Raw genomic sequence first — 25706 nt, forward strand, 5'->3', positions numbered from 1 at the left:
CAAACTACGGTACCTAAAAATCTCTATAGACGATGGTTTAAATGTCTTTGCAGGCTACCAGTTTATAGTTACACAGGAGGTTTGGGGCTAAGATTATTGCTCTCGCCAGGGCCGGATTTGCTCTCCCTGCCGCCCCAAGGCCAGGTTCCACAATGCACCCCCCCCCTGCGAACCGAACCCCCCCCCCCCCCAATAAACGGAGAATGGCAACTGGAGGGGACAGGGGTGGCACGGTTAGTTCAAATATTTTTTGTTTATTTTTCTTTTTTTTATCACTTTTTTTTTCTTTGTAGCTTGTCGTTTACTTTTTTTGTGTCATTTTCTTATTATTTTGAATATTATTTTTCTTATTCTTTACTTTTTAATCACTTTTTTAATTTAATTATTAATATTTTTTATCAATTTTTTTTCACTTAACTTTATTGCTATAACACAGGAGAAAACAATTCCCTGTGTGATAGCAATTGGAGGTGACAGGTTCTCTTTATTGACCCTGTCACCTCCAAAACAGAAGTCCTAGCACTGTGCTAGAACTCCTGTCACAGCTGAGATGGGAAGAGCACAGCTCACCCCTCTCACTGTGTACATCGGCGGCAGGGACAGGAGACAGACTCGGCAGCTGGAGGGAGGACGGAGGAGTCCCGAAGGCAGAGCAAGCAGAGAAAGGTATGTGGGGGGAGGGGAGGACAGACAGCAGCACACATTTGACAAGTGATTTTGGCGACATCGCCGCAATCACTTAACGAGCGAGCGGATTCCCCCATTCAATTCTCCCACACAGCAACTAACCGCCCTCAACTTTATGTTACGGCCGTCGGGGGACTCCATGCCACTGCCGCCCCTTGGCACCCTGCCACCCCGAGGCCTGGCCTCGGTGGCCTTGTGGGAAATCCGGGCCTGGCTCTCGCTCTGATGTTTATCATGCATGGTGCGATCACCATTAACATATGCGTGCCAGACCAACGCGTGCGTTCGCATTTAAAAAAAAAATGTATTTACACTCTTTAAAAAAAAATGTTATTACTTTTATTGCTGTCACAAGGAATGGTACATTTATATACTAAATCTAACAGTTATAAACTACATTATGGGATCTATTTATAAAACTATAAAAGATATTAACTGAATTAAAATGTTGCCTTATTTAATTTTTTTTTTTTAATAGAGTAATGTATGTATTGTTAGCTCCATCTAGTGGTCAAAATGCAGGTAAAATGTTCTGAAATAATGCAATGGGAGAACTATACGGCATTTTGGTCACTAGATGGAGTTGATGATAAAAGGAATGAATCTCTTAGAAAAAATACGGTGACTTTTTGTTCAGCTTGCATAAATTCTTCTGACATTTGTGCAACAACTGTTTTATAAATAGACCCCCTATGTGAAAGTGTTGCAATTAATGGAGAAAGAAAGACAATACCATCACCTCCCCACTGCTGTTATATTTCCTGCATATAGTTACTGGTAAATCTCAATGTAAACAGCATTTTAATTAACTTTGTCGGTCTGCGCTTGCTCCTGTACTGAAATAGCTTAGTCTGATTCTACTGCACACTGTGGGTTTCTCACAATGTGCATGTGTCAGGTATAGGCTGCCTTATTTTCTGGCTAGCGGACATGGCTCACCCCTTTAATTTCTTTATTTCAGTTATTTCAATGATAGGGGTTCAACTACTGCCATTTTATTCTCTATGGTATCTGAAAAAAATATATATAATGTTTGGTGGTTCTAAAGTAAACACCAAGTTTAACCAGTAGCCCACCGCCCACCGTCATATGACGGCGGGACGTTGAGACTCTTGTTCTGGACGGATGTCATATGACGTTGCGCCTTCCCGAGCCACTAGGGCGCGAGTGCCCGCCGCGTCACTGGGAACCCGATTGCGCGTCGTAATTTCCGCCGGGCACCCGCGATTGCCCAGTAACTGAGCAGGATCGTGGATCTTTGTGTGTAAACACAGAGATCCACGTCCTGTCAGGGAGAGGAGAACGATGGTGTGTCCCTTGTACATAGGGACACTGATCGTTCACCTCCCCCAGTCAGTCCCCCCCCCCCCACAGTAAGAATCACTCCCTAGGGAACACATTAACCCCTTGATCCCCCCTAGTGTTAACCCCTTCCCTGTCAGTCATATTCATACAGCAATCAATGCATTTTTATAGCAGGGATCGCTGTATAAATGTGAATGGTCCCAAAAAAGTGTCAAAAGTGTCCCATGTGTTCGCCGCAATATCGCAGTTAATGTCGTGCTCACCCCCTCCCCTGGACTACAGAAGAGTCAGGACCCCCACTAACACACAGCTCCTTTCTCTATATGCAACGTAGAGAGCGTCCTGACTCTATTGTAGTCCAAAGGAGGGGACGAGCACAACACTCCACACCAGGGAGAAAGCCTTGCATTACTGTGTGGAGTTACAGACAGAGGAACAGGAAGTGAGGATTTCTCAGAAGAAATAAGGACATTTGAAAGCAAAATGGAAGGATGAGGTAAGTGAAGGAGGACTGTACTAAGGTAAAGGAAGCTATTTAGGGGAAAAAAATTGTACCTTTACAACCCCTTTAACACTAATCTGTCTGGGAAGTGACAACAATAAGGAGGTTTAGGGCCTACAGCAGCCTTTTTCAACCAGGGTGCCTTAAGGTTTTTTTTTTTAGGGGTGCCTTGGCAAAATGCCAAAGAATTGCCCAAAAATTGTATACATGCCAGCTTGTGGACAAAGCTACTTTTTAGTTACACAAAGCCACAGGTTTTCATTGTGCATCATTACAACCTTCTAGCCATCGGGACCCTAATGACCAATGGCATCATCAGTTGATAAGAGGATGTCAGTCGCCTGCATAGCATCCTTGTTTGACCCTCCCCGGCCTCTCTCCATCAGCATTGAGGGCACCTTAACTGAGTGATGGAGAAAAACTAAGGGAGAAGAGAAACATTGGAATACTAGTCAGTACCAGTCTGCAAAAGTGTATTTGCTTTGGAAGAATAAATCACCTCTAACGTTGAGTGTCCTACGTGTATTGATGTTGCTGCGTTATGCAAAGCTATTAGAATAGTGTTTACATTTAGAATGGGGTGCCTCAGGACCAATCATACTTTTCAAAGGGTGCCTTAGGACTGTCCATACTTTTTAAAGAGTGCCTTGACTGAAAAAAGGTTGCGAAACACTGGCCTTGAGCTTGGATATCTGATATCCTTCTTCCTGATGGCCATGAGAAACACTTCTTTCAATGTTATATTCCATAATGAAGATGACTGGTCAACCAGAAAGGGTGACTGAGACTTTAACTTTAAGCGTGTTTACATGCAGGCCCATATGCAGACCTGCCTGGAGAAAGTCTGAGGTCCCGTACACACGACTGAGTTTCTCGGCAGAATTCAGCCAGAAACTCGATCAGAGCCGTTTTCTGCCGAGAAACCCGGTCGTGTGTACACTTTTGGCCGAGGAAACCGGTCGTGTGTACACTTTTGGCCGAGGAAACCGACTAGGATCTCGTCGGGCCAAATAGAGAACATGTTCTCTATTTCCCCGTTAGTCAACGGGAAACTTGGCTCGCTGAGATCCTTGGCGGCTTCACAAGGAACTTGACGAGCAAAACTATGTGTTTTGCTCGTCGAGTTTCTCGGACGTGTGTACGGGGCCTAAGACTTGTGACTCTGGTGGTGATAAGGGATCAAAAGCCGAAAGCCTCGGGATTCGACAAAGGTACCAAATTACTCTCAAACTTTTGAATAAGTACTGTTTGTTGTAGTGGCTGTTGCCTTTAGCAAAGTCTCGATTACTGAGGCTGGACAACCTGCTTTATTTAATCTTTGCCTCTCAATCTCCAAGCTGCTAAATGAAGATTACTTGACCCTGTTGAAGAAGGTCCGGCACATTCGGAAGAAAAATTGGGGGTTCCAGCACAGGAGACTGCAGCAATGTTAATCACAGCCTGCGAGGAAAAGGGAATGATAGCTATCACTACCCCCGGATGCTTGTGTATTCTAGGTCAAAGGCCCATTCGGAGATGAGTGCATCCACTGCCTACGCTTCTGGAAACTTTACTCTTGCTAGGAAGACTGGAGATACCATTAAATGGAGGTCAGGGTGACCCCACTGACTGCAGATCTAGTAAAAGACTGAAAAAAAAGATCATTTGTTGTTGTCCAGAGGCTGGAATATACATGGGCCAAAATCATAATTGGCGAGACTTCCGCTAGGAGTGTTCGGCTCCGTTGTCCATGTGGAGTACCACCTTAGCCCTCCTGATTTGATCCAAGAATGCTTTCAAAGGCCTTTTAAGCTCAATTACATTGGAGACTTCTCAATTACATTGGAGACTTCTCAATTACATTGGAGATGCACTCTCCAGCCTACTGCTGAAGCATCTGACTTAGGCATGTGCAATTTTTTAAGTTACGAATAAGTTTTCCGTCAATTTTCACTATTTTAGTTGATTCGTTAACATACGAATGGTTTAGCGCAATTAATAACGAATAACGATATTTTCAAAATAACGAATATGAAAAACAACGAAGATACGAAAGATGAAAGAAACGAAAACAAAAGAAATAACGAAAATACCGAACCCAAAAAAAATAATAATTACGAAAAACAAAATGACCGAAAATGCAAACTTACTAATATTTGAAGACCGAAAAGAAAACAACCGAAATGCCGAACAAAGAATAAAAAATGAAAATCAAAACTAACGAAAAATAAATTACGAATCTTCGGAAAACGAAAATGAAAACAACGAAAATACGAAATAATGTAAATTAGTTTTCGTTAGTACTGAAATATTTCTGGACATTGACCAATAGCCACTGAGCGCTGTCCCTTTCCTCTGAAGAGGTTTGTTCCTTTGCTCAATGAGCTTCTTTCTCATTACCTCCTGGCTCCTTGTGTCTTTTTCTGTGTTAGACTGCAGTGCATCTAATTTCTAGATTTGTATTTGTAATATCTGACATATTTTAGTTTTCTTCTACGTCAGACTTCATTCTAGACAGGGTGTGTGTGCTAACTAAGACAGTCAAGTCAATCACAGTAAAGTACGAATTACAAAATTACGACGAGTAGTGTGTCGAATAAACGTAAAATGTATTCTAACAGAATTACGAATGCAATAAAATCTCCAAAAGTACGTTTTTACAATCAAAGGAAATTAGACACGAAAATACAAATGATCATAAAGCAACGAAAATACGAACGCGGCATGATGGAAAATATAATGTAAATACGAATAGCAAAACAACGAAAATTAAACCAACGTAAAAACGAAGGAACGAATAAAATCATTGTAAAAATACGAACGCGGCAGAATACAAAATATAACGAAAATACGGATCTCGATTCAACGAAAAATAAACTAACAGAAAAAAACGGAAACGGAAAAAAGAGTGTTACGAAAATATTAAGAGTACGAATACGATAACTAACGTCTTACGAAATTACGACTCGTTACGAATCACGATAAACTAACAGAAATGAAACAGAAATAAATGAAAATTTTTGCTGTGCACATGTCTATCTGACATGATCACCATTGGTGAACCCGGATTTAGTTGGTGCGAATTTGACAAGTTTAATGGCATCAGCCACCAACAGAGAGATCGCTTCATCGGGCAGGGGGCGGAGTCTGTACCCATGCATGGAATTCTGCCATGCTTATGTCAGTAAAAACACCAGGACCAATAGTGGGAATAAATCTCCCCAGTAGTGACATTGAGAGCAAACAAAACCCGACAGAGGCTCCAGATCTTCCATAATCAAAAAAAAAAAAAGGATTTTAACGGCACAGGTGCAATGGCTGGAAAAGATGACATCACACTGTAGAGAGTGTTATAACCTATGCTGCCCATATACAGTATGTTATCATGTGCAACAATTATATAGTACATATGCCTGACTGGATAAAGATTGAAACCAATAATTACTAGGCAAGCAGTAAAACCAAAGATGGAGTATATTAAGAAAATAGATGTAGCTTTGGGGTATACCAATCTGTTATATACAAGGAGCCCACAAATTATGACTACAACTTTCTTTTTGGGATGAGACCTGGGGGTTGTCAATCCCTAGACAGCAGAAACCATAGTGAGTTGTAACTTTTGACTTGAGGAGTCACTGAGGGGTACAGTAAGTGAAATACTTTTCATGGCATTCATCTTTTTATGCTTGCTTTCTATATTGCATGTCTCTTCTGCAATTAAGAGCCCGCATGCTCGTGAGCTTTTCATATATGACTCCATCCATTCATAGGTTTTCAACACATGCTGACGCTGGCATTCATCATCTATGTTTTGATGACCTCTGGTCATGAAAGGGTTAAAAACTGAAACACTTACCAGTGACAGATGGAAAATAGATGCCCACAAGAAGGGTGAAGCAAGTTGTCATGTCAGTAAATACATATGGCTGGTCCAGGTCAACAGGGTCTCCAGAGGGAACAGAAGGCAATCCACCTTTCTCCACAATTAAGTCTTTGGGAAAATAACTTGACCATACATTTTCTACAGAGTAAAAGGTGAAAGTTAGAAGATATCATATGTTCCACACTTCCATATAAAGCTTAAAATAATATATAAAAAAAAAAAGAATGTGGGCCAGATTCAGAAAGCCGCGCGCAAAGTTGCGACGGCGTAACTTTTCTTATTTACGTTAAGCCGCCGCAACTTAACACGCAAGTGCTGTATTCACAAAGCACTTGCGTGTTAAGTTGCGGGCGGCGTAGCATAATTTGGTCGGCCTAATTCAAAATAGGCGGGTAGGGGGCGTCTCCTATTTAAATTAGGCGCGTCCACGCGCCGAACGTACTGCGCATGCACCGGCCTTAGAAAAATCCCAGTGCGCATGCTCCGAATTATGACGGTGTTTTCGACGTGAACGTAATCGACGTAAATCCCCATTCACGGACGAGTTACGCAAACGACGTAAAAATTTTCACATTTCCCGCGGTCACGACGTCCATACTTAACATAGAATACGCCTGCTTTGGGCAGCTTTATCTTTACGCCGGAAAAACCCTTACGTAAACGGCGTAAAGTGACTGCGTCGGGCCCGCGTACGTTCGTGAATTGGCGTATCTCGCTGATTTATATATTCTCGCCGTAAATCAGCGAGAACGCCCCCAGCGGCCATTTTAAAATTGCAGTTAAGATCCGACGGTGTAATACAATTACGCCTGTCAGATCTTTGCTGCAAACCGGCTTATCTTGTTTTCTGCATACAGAAAAAAAGATAAGCCGGCGCAAAGTGTGAGTTATGCCGGCGTATCACTGATACGCCGGCATAACTCTTTCTGAATCTGGCCCTTTATGTACAGTATGTCATATCTATAGGATTCTATCATGCAGATAAAAAATATATCTAGTTTTCGATTTGGCATATAACAAATAAGTCATCTTTACAGTCTGTTTTAAAGCCACAACTTTTCGTGTCAAGGGGAGGGGCTGGATGATGCCGCGACGTGAGCACGTCGAAGCACCACAGTAAATACTGTCCCAGAGGATTATTATAACGTTGGATTGTTTACAAATGCGAATACAGTTTGGTGCGCTACAAGCACCTAAGCAATGTAAGTGTATTACCTAGCATTTGTGAACACATTTATGGTAGGGCCCCATTCACACTTGTACGACTCCAACGTTGTGACGACTTGGGAGTGCAACTTTGGCGCAACTTTGGATGGTACCCATCTTGGAAAAAAAAAAGCTGGAAGCTTTAAGAACGAGTAGTGTTCCTTAACCACTTAACCCCCAGACCATATTGCTGGTCAAAGACCAGAGCACTTTTTGCGATTCGGAACTGCGTCGCTTTAACTGACCATTGCACGGTCGTGCGACGTGGCTCCCAAACAAAATTGGCGTCCTTTTTTCCCCACAAATAGAGCTTTCTTTTGGTGGTATTTGATCACCTCTGCGGTTTTTCGTTTTTGCGCTATAAACAAAAATAGAGCAACAGTTTTGAATTTTTTTTTTTTACTTTTTACCATAATAGATATCCCCCAAAAATATATAAAAAAAAATGTTTTCCTCAGTTTAGGCCGATACGTATTCTTCTACATATTTTTCGTAAAAAATCGCAATAAGCGTTTATTGATTGGTTTGCGCAAAAGTTATAGCGTTTACAAAATAGGGGGTAGTTTTATGGCATTTTTATTAATATTTTTTTTTTACTAGTAATGGCGGCGATCAGCGATTTTTTTTTCCGGTACTGCGACATTATGGCGGACACTTCAGACAATTTTGACTAATTTTTGGGACCATTGTCATTTTCACAGCAAAAAATGCATTTAAAATGCATTGTTTGTTGTGAAAATGGCAGTTGCAATTTGGGAGTTAACCACAACGGGGCGCTGAAGGGGTTATGTGTTCCCTGAAGTGTGTTTACAACTGTAGGGGGTTGTGGCTGTAGGTCTGACGTCATTGATTGTGCGTCCCTATATTAGGGAACACACAATCGATGACAGCGACACAGTGAAGAACGCGGAAGCCGTGTTTACACGCAGCTCTCCCCGTTCTTCAGCTCCAGGGACCGGTCGCGGGACTGTAGCGGCGATCAGGTCCGCGAGTCCCGCGGCCGAGGTCACGGAGCTTCAGACCGGGTCGTGGGAGCGCGCGCCCGCGACCCACCGCTGGGCTTTATACAATCACGTATAGGTACGTGATTGTGCCCAGCGGTGCCATTCTGCCGACTTATATCGTCGTTAAGCGGTCCGCAAGAGCTAACCACCTTCTGGGAAGCTCTCTCCCAAGGGGGTTAGCTTGCGTACGCACTCCCATGACAAAGCCGCCGACTGTATCACTCGGCCCTGCCCCACCCCGCCCCGTCACTGATTTGATCGACACCAGCGGGAGCCAATGGCTGCGCTGCTATCAATTATCCAATGAAGAGCCGAGAAGCCCGGGCCGAGAAGCCAGCGCGTTCACGCCTGTTCATGCCTGTAAGCATCAGATGTTTTTTCACCTTAAAGGATCACTAAAGGATTTTTTTTTTTTAGCTAAATAGCTTCCTTTACATTACTGCAGTACTGGTTTCATGTCCTCGTTGCTCGTTTTTGCTTTGATGTTGCTGTAAAACTGCTCTGATCTCCACACTTCCTGGTTGTCTGGCTCCTTATAACCACAGTACTGGGAGATTTTCACGGTGGTCTAAGCTGTCATTACTGTGTGTCTAAAACTTAACAGAACCAATCAGATTCATTTTAAAAACAAAACACTGCCCTGGATTTGTTTGTTTTTGTTCTGTGTGTCTCTTTACTTCACATAAACATGAAACCAGTTTAAAAACGAAAGTAAAACTACAGGCACATTATATGATAGAATTTAATCTATTTTTAATAATTTTTAAAAGGAATCAGTTAACTTTTATGTCTCTATACCCTGTAAACAGCCATTTCAGCAAAAAAATATTTTTCCTTTAGTGATCCTTTAATGCATAGGATGCATTAAGGTGAAAAAACACAAAGCTTTACAACCCCTTTAAATTATTTTTTTCTCATTATGTCTCTTTATTTCATAGCAATGATCAAAACCATCTATATATCATTGATATCCCCAAAATCTGTGAATTGTTACCTCGGATAAGTCCACTTGCGACTCCTGGGATGCCTTGAACCTCCGTCACATTGTTTTGGGAGAAGTACAGGTCGCATGTGGCATTCAACAATGGCGAGGAGCAGAAAAGAGCCCACAACTTGCTGGTGACGGTCTCATTTCCGGTGTCAATAAACTTAGCGCAGATATCAAAACCTTTTCGGGATAAAGTGCGATTGCCAAGGATACAGATTCTGGAAAAGGCACACAAGACCTCGTATTAAGTAGGGCATAACTGATAGCACAAGGATGAAGAGCATTATCATCCAAAGCATGACATGTTTTATTTAATATTATGTGCACAGAGCTAGAATCATCGCTTGCAAGCCTAGGTAGCCCAAACCAGCTGATGAAAGTTATTGGTCTCTTTCAGATATCCAGATGATAAATTACAGTCCAAGTCCACACTAGCTGATTTCATATTTCCTTTAAGTGGTTGTAAACCTCAGACGTGAAATGTGAACAAAGCATATCCCTAGTGTGTACTTGTCCTAATCAAGAGCACTAAGTATCATTTCTGTCTGTTGCCCCTTTCCTCTGCTATTTGTAAGAGTCACCTCTGACACAGAGAAAGAAAAAAGATGATGGGGAGGGATCTCCAGTACACAGCCTGTGAGTGATAGCCTCAGCTCTCTTCTTGTGTGCTTTGTGAAGGGGGTGTGTCCTTTCCCACCAATCAGCTCCTAGAGCTCTCCTAACTTTAGATGCGCAGTGCGAAATTTCATCTCTTCGACTCGTTTTCTGACAGCTCAGACAAACTTTGTAAATTCTGTACTTTGAACAGATCTAGAGAAGAGATGACTACAGGGCTTTGTTTCATCTCTGTTTATCACCTAAAGCCAGTCGCTTCACTGGGTACATGTAAGGGTTTTTAACCACTTTAAGCCCTGATGAAGGGGGCTAATGTGTGGCCCCCAAAACGTGTTGGCTTTTGCACCAACCAGGCGCAATCCTTGCCGACGGAAATCTCCAAACCTCGGTCGGCATCCAGTACGACGTGGAATTTGAGGAAAGTGGTCAGTCGGCCTCACGTCCTCGCTTCGCTCGGACGGCTCGCTCTGCTCGGCCTCATGGCTCTTTTTTTAACATCCTCCAATCCACGGGGATGTTAAAGAATGAGCCTGGATGCCGGCCGAGGCTCGGAGATTTCCCTCGGCAAGGATTGCGCCTGCGCAGTCCTGACAGGAACCATCTGGATAGGGGAACCTAAACGACAAGTCACCGGCAGGGTTTCTGTAAGGACTTTTAACACACAGGGAGTGTGTGCATCTCATTTAAAGAGTACCAGGTGGTGACAGGGTCTCTTTAAAGCCTCGTACACACAATCGGATTATCCAATGGGAATTGTGTGGTGACAGGCTGTTGTCGGAAAATCAAAACATTTGTATGCTCCATTGGACAATTGTTGTCGGATTTTCTGGCGGACACATGTGGGTTAGCATGCTTTAAAATTGTCCGCCAACAAATGTGTGTTGTTGGATTATCCAAGCGTGTGTACACAAGTTCTTTAAAAAAAACTCCAAAGTACAAACACGCATACTCGGAATCAGTGCTCACCATAACACAACTTTAGCAGAAGTTGCCCAAAGGGTGGCGCTAAAGAGCTAAAAAAACACATTGTTTCGTGTTTGTTGGCGACAATTCTTTGCCGTTTTTTAATGCAAGACAAGTTCATGGCCAATACCCTTCGGACAAAAGTCCTACGCTTTGTCCATCGAAAATCCGATCGGGTGTATGAGGCTTTACTCCCAGAAAATCCTTGCAACGTAAAAACAAGCATGGTATTTTTTTTTCCCACTAGCATGAAATCCTTTATTTATTAATGCAAGTTTTAAGTGTGGCAATCACAGGAGTCATCTTTCATCGCTCTCGTAACCAATAAAAGATGGTTGTCAGGGTTGGTTGCTATGGATTGCCATGCAAAATCTCCCTTTGCACTGCTGCACTAAATAAGCATCTGTGAATGAGAGGACACAATTTAGCCATGCAGGTTGACTCTACATTAACCAGGATTAAATACATAATTTATGAATTCCCTAGAGATTAATATACTCAATATAAAAGTAAGAAATAAATTATTAACACAATAATGGTGATTTTGAATGGACAATGTAATATCTCATTTCAGGCTACCCATATATACCCAAGACAAGTATGTCTTATGCCGCGTACACACGGACGTTTTTCAGGACGAGAAAAATGCAATTTTTCAAATTGGTCATTAAAAACGATCGCGTGTAGGCTCCAGAGCATTTTTCTCGAAGAGAAAAATTGCCATTAAAAATTTAGGGCCAGATTCAGGTAGAATAGCGGCGGCGTAACGTATCGCATTTACGTTACACCGCCGCAAGTTTTATGGGCAAGTGCTTGATTCACAAAGCACTTGCCTGTAAAGTTGCGGCGGCGTAGCGTAAATCCCTCCGGCGCAAGCCCGCCTAATTCAAATGGGGCGCGGATCATTTAAATTAGGCGCGTACGCCGAACGTACTGTGCATGCTCCGTTTTGAAATTTCCCGCCGTGCTTTGCGCGAAATGACGTTGCACCGACGTCATTTTTTGAACGTCGACGTGAGTTACGTCCTTTCCTATTCACGGACGACTTACGCAAAAAAATTTTAAAATTTAAAATTTGACGCGGGAACAACGGCCATACTTTAACATGGCAAGTCTAACTTTAGACCACAAGATAGCAGCTTTAACTATACACCAGGAAAAGCCGATGAGCGACGACGTAAGAGAATGCGATGGCCGCGCGTACCTTCGTGAATCGCCGTAAAAAGCTAATTAGCATACCCGACGCGGAAAACAACGCGAACTCCACCCAGCGGGCGCCGAAGTATTACACCTACGATCCGAAGGCGTACGAAGCCGTACGCCTGTCGGATCGAAGCCAAAAGCCGTCGTATCTTGGTTTGAGGATTCAAACTAAAGATACGACGCGGCAAACTTGAAAATACGCCGGAGTATCAGTAGATACGCCGTCGTACTTCGTCTATGAATCTGGCCCTTAGAACCTGCTCTATTTTTTCTCGTCGTTTTTCACGTTGTCGTTTTTCTCGTCGTGAGTTATGAGAAGGGAAATTTGCATAATCAGCCCAAAGGGTGGCGCCATTCGAATGGAACTTCCCCTTTATAGTGCCGTCGTATGTGTTGTACGTCACGCGCTTTGCTCGAGCATTTTTTATCACGATCGTGTGTATGCAAGGCAGGCTTGACAAGAATCAAGTCGAGAAAAACGTCGTCTTTTTTCCATGACATGAAAAACGGTCGTGTGTGGGCTCCAGAGCCCATGCTCAGAAGAAAGTTATGAGAAGGAAAATTTGCATAATCAGCCCAAAGGGTGGTGCCATTTGAATGGAACTTCCCCTTTAGGCCGGAATCACACTAGTGCGGTGCGAATTTCAGCTCTCTTATCTCTGCAGAGAGATAAGAGAAGTGTTCAGCAGATTAGCAACGTTTTAGATGCGAATTTGGAGACCTGGGAGAAGTTACGGGTGAGAGGAGAGTGGGGGAGAAGTGTATTGAGCTGAATGAGAGAAATTCCTGAACAGAACTGAACACATCCGAGAATCAGCTGCGTACCCATAGAAGATAATGGGCTTGAATTCGCACCTGAGCCGCACCGCAATGCCTAAAAGACGCACACGGTTTTACTGCAATGCGCAGTGCGAATGCATCGCACATATGTGAACCAGCCTCATTGAAAACAGTGGCCCGGATTCAAAGAGATCTGCGCTCTATTTGCGGAGGTGCAGGGCAACGATTTTGCCCTGCGCCCCCGCAAATATTTTGCACTGCCCTCGATTCACGGAGCAGTAGCTCCGTAAATTGCGAGGGCGCGCCGGCAAAATTGCCCGGCGTAAGTGCGCGCAATGTAAATGATCCCGCCGGGGGCGGGAATCATTTAAATTAGGCGCGTTCCCGCGCCGATCGCAAAGCGCATGCGCCGTCGGGAAACTTTCCCGACGTGCATTGCAGCAAATGACGTCGCAAGGACGTCATTTGCTTCAAAGTGAACGTGAATGGCGTCCAGCGCCATTCACGTATCACTTACGCAAACGGCGTGAAATTCAAATTTCACGACGCGGGAACGGAGGGTATACTTTAGCATTGGCTGCCCCTACTATTAGAAGGGGCAGCCTTACGCTAAAGACGCCGTACGGAAACTCCGTAACTTGCGTACGCAGGGCCTGCGCAACATTGTGAATCGGCGTAAGTATGCAATTTGCATACTATACGCTGACCACAATGGGAGCGCCCCCTAGCGGTCAACGCAAGAATGCAGCCTAAAATCTGCGTGGCATAAGAGCCTTATGCCACGCAGATTTTAGGTGGAGTCAGCGTAACGAGTTCTCTGAATCAGGAGAACTCGTTACGCCGGCGCATGTCAGCAATTGCGCTGCGTAACTATGGTTACGCAGGCGCAATTGCTTACTGAATCTGGGCCACTGTATTTAGAAATGTTCTGCGTATTGGATGCGGTTTAAGCCGCACTCAATTCGCATAGGTGTTAACCTGGCTTTATAGTGCCGTCGTACGTGTTGTACGTCAAGCGCTTTGCTCGAGCATTTTTAATCACGATCGTGTGTATGCAAGGCAGGCTTGACAAGAATCACGTCGAGAAAAACGTTGTTTTTTTTCCATGACATGAAAAACGGTCACGTGTACGCGGCATTATTCTAGGATATAAAGGACAATCAGTTCCACTTGTGATAACGGTGGTGTGATTATGTCTTTGATCGCCTTTCTATCTTGACTTTCCCACTCCAGGAGTTAACAACAGACTGTTTAGCACTGCAATTTCCTGGGCGATATCCTGCTACATAGTGTTGTCTTCAGTACAATTTTTTGCATATATTAGGTAATTATGTCAGACCTTGCACCAAGGAAGACATCTGCTTCCCTTAAAATAGAAACTACAAACAAATCCAATTACTTTAATCATAATTGTGCACAAAAGTTCTGATACTCTCCTAGGGAAATGCATTAGGCTTCTCGTGGGCACAAAAAAACAGTTTGATCTTTGTGGCAGTCTGCCACTCCGCACTAAAGAACAGAGCAAGAATCATTTTGCCTCTGGGTATAGTTACTGATATCTTACAGAATGGGAAGCGTGAGAATCTCAGTTTTTTTTTTTCTCTCTCTCTCTTTTAATTTAAACAGTTTTTCCAAGCAACTGCAGTCATCTTTGTTTCTAACCAGGCTATCTCTGGAAGTGAGAATCCTGCCCGGACAGATTTTTTTTTATATAAAGCAGATGTCAAAATGCCTCTTGTCCTTATTGTTTTTATGAATGGTTGACTCAACCGATTGTCCTCTATAATACACAATCACAAATTTGTAAAACAAAGAGAAAGACTGATAACTGTCCTGATGAGACACAAAGGTGAATTATATAATGGAGGACTGCATGGAAAAAACAACTGGAGGGGGGAAGATGTTTTGATGCGTTACACAAGTGTGATTTACTCATCTTAAATATGTTTAAAAAGAGCCAATTGACACAATTGTAACCACAATTTGTTCTTTTATCTGGAAACAAAATTAGTTTATAATTCCCCACAATGAGAGCAGGACTGGGTTGTCTCATTAAAAGCAGGACTCGTTTCGCACTAAAAGCAGGACTGGGTTGTCACACTGAGAGCAGGATTGGGTTGTCACCCTACACACAACATAGTTACATAGTTACATAGTTACATAGTTAGTTAGTTACATAGTTAGTCAGGTTGAAAAAAGACACAAGTCCATCCAGTTCAACCACAAAAAATAAACAAACAAAATAAAAAACACAGTACAATCCCATACACCCAACTCCATACCCACAGTTGATCCAGAGGAAGGCAAAAAACCTCAGCAGAGCATGATCCAATTTGCTACAGCAGGGGAAAAAACTCCTTCCTGATCCCCCGAGATACTTTAGGAAAGTATCCAGGCCTTTCTTAAAGCAATCTACTGAGCTGGCCAGAACCACCTCTGGAGGGAGTCTGTTCCACATTTTCACAGCTCTTACTGTGAAAAAACCTTTCCATATTTGGAGGTGAAATCTCTTTTCCTCTAGACGTAAAGAATGACCCCTTGTCCTCAGTGTTGACAACCCAGTCTTGTGTGTAGTGCCTCAGGAGGACTGGGCTGTCACACTGAGTGCAGGACTAGGACGTCACACTACACACAAGACTGGGTTGTCACTCTGAGAGCAGGACTGGGTTGTCACTCTGAGAACAGGGCTTTCTTGTCACAATGAGAGCAGGACTGGGTAGTCACACTACACACACGACTGGGTTGTTACTCAGAGCAGGACTGGGCTGTCACTCTGAGAGCAGGACTGGGCTGTCACTCTGAGAGCAGGACTGGGTAGTCACACTACACACAAGACTGGATTGTCACTCAGAGCAGGACTGGGATGTCACACTGATAGCAGGACTGGGCTGTTACGCTGAGAGTGGAACTGGGTTGTCATACTACCCACAGGACTGAGTTGGCACACTGAGCACAGGACTTAGTTGTCACACTGACAATGGGACTGGGCTGTAACGCTAAGAGCAGGACTGGGCTGCAACAATAAGGGCGGGACAGGGCTGTCACACTGAAAGAAAGATTGAATTGTCACATTGAGATCAGGGTTGGGCTGTCACAATGAGAGCAAGACTGGGCTGTAACAATGAGATCAGGGTTGGGCTGTTACACTAAAGGTGGGTACACACTATAAGAAAATCGGGCGAACAATTGTCCGGTTTTCCTCGATGTTTCACAGCAAGTTGAAACCGTGGATGGAAATAATGTACGAAAATTCCCGTATGACAAAGGTTTGCACAGGTAAATCTGATTTTTCCCGTACACAAACCATACAAGAACAGTACACATTACATTAAAATTGTTAGTTCTGTTTGTCCCTTCTTAAATTTTCATTGGGAGAAATCTGCTAAAGTACCATGGCTCTTTTTAAAAAAACAACAGGCCTCATATATGAAAATGTTGACATGGAAATGTGAAGATGTCAACTCGAGTAACCAATTAGTGGTTTTAATACATGTTCCAAACTGTGGAAGACTTGGAATTTGATTGACAGCTGTTGGGAAAAAAGCCTTTACTTTCCTTTATTCCTTAATTTATACATTGATTCAAGGCACCTCATTTGTCAATGAAAAGCTGAAGTCTGGGAATTCCACCTGAAAAGTGAAATATGAATGCAGCAGGGAGCTGGATATATACTGCTGCAATCAGGAGACACTGTGTCATCATGCTGCAGGGGAAGCCGTTTCCCTCTAGTGTTGAGTGTGATGCTGACCTGTTACCTTCTTATTCAGAGACAAGTTAGAGCAAACATCTTGGAATATGTAGTCCGTATGAATGGGATTCGCCCCCTGGCTGAATCATCGGGAACTACAACTACCTGCTGGCTGATGGGGAAGAACAGACTGCTGGGAGAGACTATAAGAGGGATGGATTAAGGCCTAGTTCGCTCTCTTGGGACCGGATTGGATCTGTATGCAGGGAATCTGTAGAGTGTGAGCTTCAGTTGAGACGCAGCCTGCTCGACCAGATTTATCCAGCGGATATCTGGAGGGACACCTGTGGACAGCTCCCTTTAGGCCGCGTCGGTCCATCCGATGAGAATGGTCCGACGGACAGTTTTCATCGGTTCACCGCTGAAGCAGACTGATGGTCTAATGGTCCAATCAGTTCAAAAAACGATCGAGTCCAACGCGGTGACGTAAAACACAACGACATACCTCCCAACCGTCCCGGATTTCGCGGGAATGTCCCGCAATTCGCGACAAATCCCGCGTTCCCGCGATCAGTCCTAGAGTCCTGCGATTTCGCGGCACCCCCCCCGCTCAACAACTTTGATCCGCGGAACCCTCAACAACTCTGATCAACCCCCCCGCTCAACAATTTCCGATCCACAATTCCACGTCCCCCCCCGCTCAACAAAACAACTATATCAATCCACTGATTTCCCCCCCGCTCAACAACTCCGATCCACCCCCCCCGCTCAACAACTCCGATCCACGGATCCCCCTCCCCCGCTCAACAACTCCATTGGGAGGTATGCTCATTTGTCCCTCATTATGAAGTTGAAAAGTTGGGAGGTATGCACAACGACGTGCTGAAAAAAATGAAGTTCAATGCTTCCAAGCATGCGTCAACTTGATTCTGAGCATGCGTGGGTTTGGAACCGATGCTTTTGTGTACTAACCATCGGTTTTGACCTATCGGTCAGCCGTCCATCGGTTCGATTTTAAATCAAGTTCTCAGACCGATGGGGCATACACACGGTCGGTTTGGACCAATGAAACTGAACTTTAGTCCGTTTTTTAATCGGTTTGGACCGGTCGTGTGTACGCGGCCTGAGCTGTTTGGCGCCAGCCTGGGGGCCGCTCTTATCCCATCCATCCTGCAGAGGCTTCAGATTCGGGTGAGCCATGATGCGGTGCGGCGGAGGCCAGATGTCATCCCTTGGGCCACGTTTCTGAAAGATCATCATCATCATCTCCTGTTCCAGTGTGGTGAGCGGGCAAGGATCTAAAGTAAAACATCATAGACACTATATACAGACATCTTTACTCTCCATTGTTTTGCTGTTGCTTGTAGTTCCACAGAAAGCAATATCTTCAAGTCAGTTATCACTGTGAATTTAGTTACAAGTTAATTTTCACAACGAGATTGTTTGCTGTTATTCACAACTGATTAATTCAGCTACTTTGCCTTACCATCCAAAGTCTCCTTTCCTGCAATTAAACTTTAAAGTGCTAGCTAAAGATCAACCGGATTGCCACACAGCAACACAGGACTACTTTCACCTACTTTGGCATGTATTTTGTTTTTGGTACAGAGATAAAATAACTTACTAGCTTTTTCGAGGAAGGTATTCATTTTAATATCCCTTGGTATACTTATCTATTTAGCATTAATGCTTCCTTTTTAAATGAATGTCCTCATATTGATCAGACTTGGCTATTTTGTATATTAATGGATAACATGCAGGACTAGTAGATTGGGGAATACAATAAAATATTGATGTCTAAAAAAATAAAAAAATAAAGTTGAGCACTGCAATAATTATAGTCTGTCAGTCAACATTCAAAAAGTTAAGTGTACATTATTTGTGAATTTTTGCTTTGGAGTTTTTGTAAAATATGACTGACCTGATACATTCATTTATTTGAATTATTTTTAGAGGCGCTATACCGTCGGAATTTCCGCGGAATTGCAGCGGTATTCAGCCGCTAGCAGTGCGCCCTCCCCACTTCAGGGATTTGTTTTACTGAAGCTCATAGAGCTATTATTGACCAAGAACTCTCTGAAAGAGCAGCTTGAATTGCAATACAGTTTATCCTTGCTAAAAGTTATTATTTACTATTATTATTTACTGTTTACTTATTTTGTGGGAAGGCTTGACTGTGTACCAATATTATAGCTCTTACCGTTAAATATTTGATATGTAATTGCCATTTGATTACGTTCCTATAGTGGATACCATTCTAAACTGTAAAAGTTCAGGTTGCTCACCTTTAAATGTCTTTATCTTATAAGTAAACATACCTTCTGGTTTAGCACAGTTGTGTATCATTTCTACTGCTGTGTTTTGCACTAATACTGCATATTAGGTGTGCCAGAGGGGTTGGGGTTGAGAGGCAGAGTACGGAAACCAAATATACTTAAGCGGCTCCTCCGGGGGTAACGCTACATGAACTTACGGGAAATCTGGTGGGTCAAACGCAGACTTAATGACCCCAGCGTAAATGGCCAGAATGGAAAGGATCACACAGCCCAGGAACACAAGAGCAAACTTGTTGACATATTTCACTCCCACAAAGACTACGAGGGCCATGCAGCTAAGTACACATGTGCCATATACACGCATGTTATTCAGGAGAGCACCAGCTTCTTCACTTGCTTCTTTAGCTTTAAAGATGGCCATACTAGGAAAGATGTATGTCTGGTAAAAAAAAAGAAAAGAAAAAAAATTAATCAGATTTACACTGCAGCAAGTGCCCATCCACCACAATGCAAACTTCAGTTCCACCTTAAACGGGCCATGTCAGGCTCCAAAAAAATATCCAAATTACATTTTCTTGCAACAGAAGAGCTAATAAACTTAACCAGAGGACAATGGTCTGAAGGACCGTTTTCATTGGTCAAGACTGATCGTGTGTGGGCCCCATAGGTTATTTAACCATAGGTTAAAAAAAAGCCAACTTGCTTTAAAATTTAACCGATGGATTGGTAACCGATAGGTCAAAACCGATCGTTAGTAGGCACAACCATCGGTTAAAAATCCATGCATGCTCAGAATCAAGTCGACACATGCTTGGAAGCATTAAACTTCGTTTTTTTCAGCATGTCGTTGTGTTTTACGTCACCGCGTTCTGACACGATCGGTTTTTTAACCGATGGTGTGTAGGCAACTGGACCATCAGTCAGCTTCATCGGTTAACCTATGACAACGGTCCTTCAGACCGTTCTCATCGGAAGGACTGATCGTGTGTACAAGGCTTTACTTCTCCAGCAGCCCAAGTATCCTACCTTTGCTCTTTTCCAGTACAACAGCCTCCACCAGACTTTTCAGCATTCAACAATTCCCGGACCTCTATATCACTACAAGAGCAAGCAGGAACATAGGAGGTCAGATGATGGAACTATGGTGTGTGTCAGGGGACACGAACATCCAACATTCCCGGAAGTGCTGAAGGCAGAAGAGTATGACAGAGGCTGCAGTGTTTGAACAAGGGGAAGGTAGAAGACACTGGCCATCAGTAAGTATCAAAGCCCTTCTACTGCATGGAACTAGCATAGGATTTTTAGGTGACTGTCAGGGTTGTTTTAATCCTATAGCTAAACATAAACATAACACCCTGACCCAAAAACCAACCTTAAGCCACCCCATAACCAAAAACCCTTAAAAACCCATACTCATGTTTTCTTTGCCAAAAACATGGGGCCAGTCTATGTCGGCATCACCTACCCAGTTAATTTCCCAAAAGCAAGCACTACCGTGTTTCAAAGCTAGGTGATAGACCTGTAGTGTTTTTGCAGCACTTCATTATTGGTAATCCCTATCAAATCGGAGCGATCAATGGTTGTGCTTGTCTCCTTGTGCTTTAAAGGGGTTGTAAAGGTAATTTTTTCCCCCCTAAATAGCTTCCTTTACCTTAGTGCAGTCCTCCTTCCCTTACCTCATCCTTCCATTTTGCTTTTACATGTCCTTATTTCTTTTGAGAAATCCTCACTTCCTGTTCTTCTGTCTCTAACTACACGCAGTAATGCAAGGCTTTCTCCCTGGTGTGGAGAAAGCCTCTTGAGGGGGCGAGCAGGAGTGTCAGGACGCCCACTAACACACAGCTCCTTTCTCTATCTGCAAAGTAGAGAGTGTCCTGAATTGCCTGCTCGCCCCCTCCCCCCTCAAGAAGCTTTCTCCACACCAGGGACAAAGCCTCGGATTACGGTGTGTAGTTACAGACAGAAGAACAGGAAGTGAGGATTTCTCAGAAGAAATAAGGACATTTAAAAGCAAAATGGAAGGATGGGGTAAGTGAAGGAGGACTGCACTAAGGTAAAGGAAGCTATTTAGGGAAAAGATGTTTTACCTTTACAACCCCTTTAAAGTTTTTTTACCTTAATGCATCCTATGCATTAAGGTAAAAAAACATCTGATAGCACCGCCCCCCCCCCCCGAGCCCCCATTTTACTTACCTCTCCACTCGAAAGTCCCGTGTGCAATCTCGTCTTGCTATTCGGTTCCCAGCCTGGCCGTTGATTGGCTAGGCTGGGCGGATTGATAGCAGCGCAGCCATTGGCTAGCGCTGCTGTCAATCACAGCGGATGATGCGGTGCGCCGGGGGGCGGGGCCGAGTGATACAGTCGGCGGCTATGGCCGCCACTGTATCATGGGAGCGCGCTCGCAAAAGCTTTCCACCATGCGAGGGAGCTTGCATGAACGTGGTAAGCTTTTGCGAGGAGGAGCCGAGACAGCCGCCAAGGGACCCCAAAAGACACGGATCGGGGCCACTCTGTGCAAAACGAACTGCACAGCGGAGGTAAGTTTAACATGTTTGTTATTTTTTTTAAAAAACAATTTTGCCTTTAGTGTCCCTTTAACTGTGACCATGAATCTGACAATAAAATTATGAACCGAGATCCTTGGACACTGGTCTGATCTCCTCTTGCCATATATGCTGTACTATTTGCCCCATACTGTTGAAGATGACCCTTTCCTGTATCCAAAACTCCCCCCAACATGCACAGTTCGAGATAGACAATAACGACTACCATAATTAATGTCTGAGGATAGTCAAAACAGGGACTTATTTCAGCTGTTACTTACAATAAGGATCTCAATGGTCCCCAGGATGTACATGGCTCCGGCAAACGTGGTTCCCAGGTAAAAGCACAGACCCACAGCGCCTCCGAACTCCGGGCCCAGCGAGCGAGAAATCATATAATATGAACCTCCAGCTACAGATAGACAAGAGTCTCAGGTACACATACTGAAGAACATGGTTATAACACTGTACAATTTTATCACTGCAGCACACCTCATACCACTGCAGTAATTATCAATGCATTGCATTCTAATAGCACTGCACTCAGGTACTGCTCTAATTAAAGTATGAGGCTTCTGTTTTAAATACTCTACGACTATTCTACATTATAACACAAAATATAAAAAATAACACTTTCTATGCTAATATCTTAAGACATATTGCTACACTCAATTACTATTGTGCTGTAGGCATCATATAGGGTTTCCTCAATTCTATATAAAATAGCTAAGTAACTGCTCCCCATGTAGCAATATATAGAGGGATATCTGCCTTTAACACATCCCAGGAGCCCTGACTCAAGTTGTTACCTGCAGCAACACTACGGGTGATAAACGGCACTGCAGCACATCCTTTCACATAACATAACAGCCACATTACTGCATATCTGAAAGGGCAAACTTAGTCCACCAAGGGAATGTAAACTGGGCAAGGGACATAGTTAACCCTCCGTGTTACTAGGCTGGAGGTATCTAGTAGGGGTCTGCTTTTGGTTAAAGATGTAAATTCCTTTAATTATCAAATACATAACTCCATCAGCAGCTATACCCCTGTATTTATGGATAGCGCTTGTGGACATAGGCCTTTGCCATGTGCTTCCCCTCTTGCTCAGCTATGTTGAGTTTTATCACCATTCGGTGGAAATAAGCCCAGCTTAAGCAGACAAGAAAAAAAAGGAGCAACTGACTCTTAAGATAAATGCAAGGCCAAAGAACTATCATAATGTAAAAAGTTGGCAGAGCGTAGACGCTATGCTCCATCAGAGAGGAACCACAGGACAAGCACCTGTGTGCACGTAGCCTTAATCTGATTGATGCAAAGCGTCTGCATCGAGTATAAAGTCTCCAACACCCCCACACACACTGCTTCTGCATCCAGCAGTACTGTGTACCCCCACCCCAAATCCCTCCCACGCACTGCATCTCCCATTTATTTTCCATCTCTGAAAATTCCCCCTACCTGGCACAACTCCATTGGTAGCGATGGCGCTCATTGAGATAGCAGTCAGCATGGTCTGCAGAGCAAACACAGGTAGGCGCCATGAGCCTGTACCCAACGCATAATGGAAGGGAGATGATGACAGGAGCAGTGCATCATAAGGGGGGAGACATGAGACGCAATGCATCATGGGAGGATAAAGAAGCAGTGCACCAATGAAAAGAATTTGTCTCAGGTACAGTGCGTGGTAGGGTGAAGATGTCAGACGCAGTGTAATGTGGAGGGGGTTTTTTGGTGCAGTGCACAGTGAGAGAAAATGGTATCAAATGCAGTGCACAGTAAGAGGATGTGATACTAGATGCAGTTCACACTCAAACTAAAATTGCCCGAGATGCAACACCCTCTTAGACAACATGACCTGAGATGTAGTGCACACAGCCAGCTTATGTAAAGGGTCAGCTCACCCAAAAAGTGACATATCCGTCATGGTTGGACCCTAGTTAGCTGAATACCTACTGGCTTCTTATATTGCTTGGAGACTCTGGCAAAGAGAATATTGTTCCTAAACGCCGATCACTACAATTGCCATGGGCATCTCCCAATGCATAGCTCCCAACTGTCCCTGATTTCGAGGGACTGTCCCTGATTTGGAGCAATGTCCCTCATTGCTCCTCATTTGTCCCTCATTTTGGTCTGATCTATAGACTTGTATATAAAACACACTTTTTATCTATCAAAAAGTGTTTTCCAGCCCTAAACCTTTCATCTGATTTGTAAATTGCCTCATTTGTAAATTCCAAAAGCCAATATAAAGGATAAGTAGTGGTAAAACAAGCACTTGTGGGTTAAACCAATCTTGCTTTTTTTGTACACTTCTCCTTTAAGGGGACGTGACAAGGGGGTTTGTCCTATGCCTGCATACTTTTGCTGGTAGGTGTCCCTCATTCCCATCTCAAAAAGTTGGGAGGTATGCCAATGGCTGTAGAATCTAGAATTATTTATGAAAAAATTCTCCATGGGACTGTGGTGAAAACTCAACATCGGGGTCTCCAAAAGAAGCCAGTGGAGGGATTCAACCCAACACCAAGGTCCTCCAATAACTGAAATATCCGTTTTGGGTGTATTGACTCTTTAATAAGGAAAACAGCAATGTGCAATGTGCAGTAACCCACAGCAACCAATTACAATGTGTAATAGTTCTAAACTGATGAAGGGTGAAATCTGATTGGTTGTTATGACATACTTTATCACATTAACATTGCTCTTTGCACTGACTTGTTAAATAAGCCCATTGATGCAATATCGGGCGCAGTGCAACCTCAGACCATGTGATCTGAACTGCAGTGCACCCTCTTTAGGTGCCTGGTGCATCGTACCGTCAGCACTATGACCTGTCCAGAAACGCTGAATGTGATTGGCCGCTGTGGTGAAATACTTGCAGTTCATAGTGCTGACTGTCTGATATCACACCAGGCCCTGTTTTCATTTGACAAAGTGCACTTTCACAGGATATGAGATCAAATGCAGCATACGGTCGGGGGGGTGGATATGATTCCAAATGCAGTGGAAGATGTAATATCAGATGGAGTGCACAGCTGAAAGATAATTGGGCTTGTTTAAAAAAAGGCTAAGGCTGGGTTCACACTACTACACTACTTTCATCCTACTTTGCTCTGTGTTCAATGTTTCCCTATGAGAGCGTCTTGTAGCGTCCTACACAAGTCGGTCCGACTTTGAAAATGCTCCCTGTACTACTTTTGGTCCTACATTGATCCTACTTCAGGCCCATTGAATATCATTGAAGTCGGACCAAAGTAGTATCCTGTTCATGAAAGTAGGATGGATGTAGGACCAATGTAGGATAAATGTAGGACCGATGTAGCAGAGCAAAGTAGGATGAAAGTAGTGTAGTAGTGTGAACCCAGCCTGAAAGCCAAGTGCAATCACCTACAACCAATCACAGATGCTTCTTACTGCTGACTGTAGGTCAAATATGGCTGCTAAGCTATTGCACTTTGTACATTGCGCAGCTTTATTAAACAAGCCTAAAACCGTCAGCAGTGCACAGATTAAACAGACTGGGATGATGTTGTTGTTTTTTTTTTTTTTACGGAAGCATGAAATAGCCAGTGATTAATTAATCAGACAGCGTGGGTGGCTTTAGGATATTCAGACAGTCAAAATATGTGATACTGTGTCAGTCACAGCAGATGTTAGAGGATACTGCTGAATCGGGGTGTGCGGTGCGTAATTGGATTTTCTATCAAGCACAGAGAACACTTACAGTGATGTCCCAATTCAGTACACAGTCAGATGATGTCGCATGTACAGAGGGAGGACTGATCGCGTGACCACGCAACACACAATGGAACGGTCAAATGATCTAATATCGTATGAAGTGCACAAAACCGACAAAAATGAACTGTAGTCACAAAAAGTCGTGTGAGGCACTGATGATGTGAGATGAGGAACAGAGGATGGGATAAAAAGAGGTAACAATGGAACATAAAATGGGATATTGCACTCGTTATGTGATGTCAGGGGATGGGGAGCAAGATCAAACAAGGAGAATGCAGCTTTACATTAGGATGCAATATTGGACGTAAAAGATAGGCAATCACGCTGGTAACGCCATGCCTCTAAGAAT

General features: G+C 43.6%; 1 protein-coding gene across 2 annotated transcripts in view; it reads right to left on the reverse strand.

Annotated features, from left to right (window-relative positions):
- The window catches only part of SLC12A5 (solute carrier family 12 member 5), a 182460-nt gene that overhangs the window by 60454 nt on the left and 96300 nt on the right, over positions 1 to 25706 (reverse strand). For both annotated transcript variants that reach the window (XM_040330201.1, XM_040330200.1), the window contains exons 5-9: positions 23081 to 23135; positions 21904 to 22034; positions 19277 to 19518; positions 9561 to 9772; positions 6330 to 6494 (exon numbers count right to left, since the gene is read on the reverse strand). In XM_040330201.1, coding sequence (XP_040186135.1) covers positions 6330 to 6494; positions 9561 to 9772; positions 19277 to 19518; positions 21904 to 22034; positions 23081 to 23135 — 805 coding nt within the window. The remainder of the gene's footprint in view (positions 1 to 6329; positions 6495 to 9560; positions 9773 to 19276; positions 19519 to 21903; positions 22035 to 23080; positions 23136 to 25706) is intronic.

Source organism: Rana temporaria, chromosome 12, assembly GCF_905171775.1.
Source record: "Rana temporaria chromosome 12, aRanTem1.1, whole genome shotgun sequence".
Classification (NCBI taxonomy): Eukaryota; Metazoa; Chordata; class Amphibia; order Anura; family Ranidae; genus Rana; species Rana temporaria.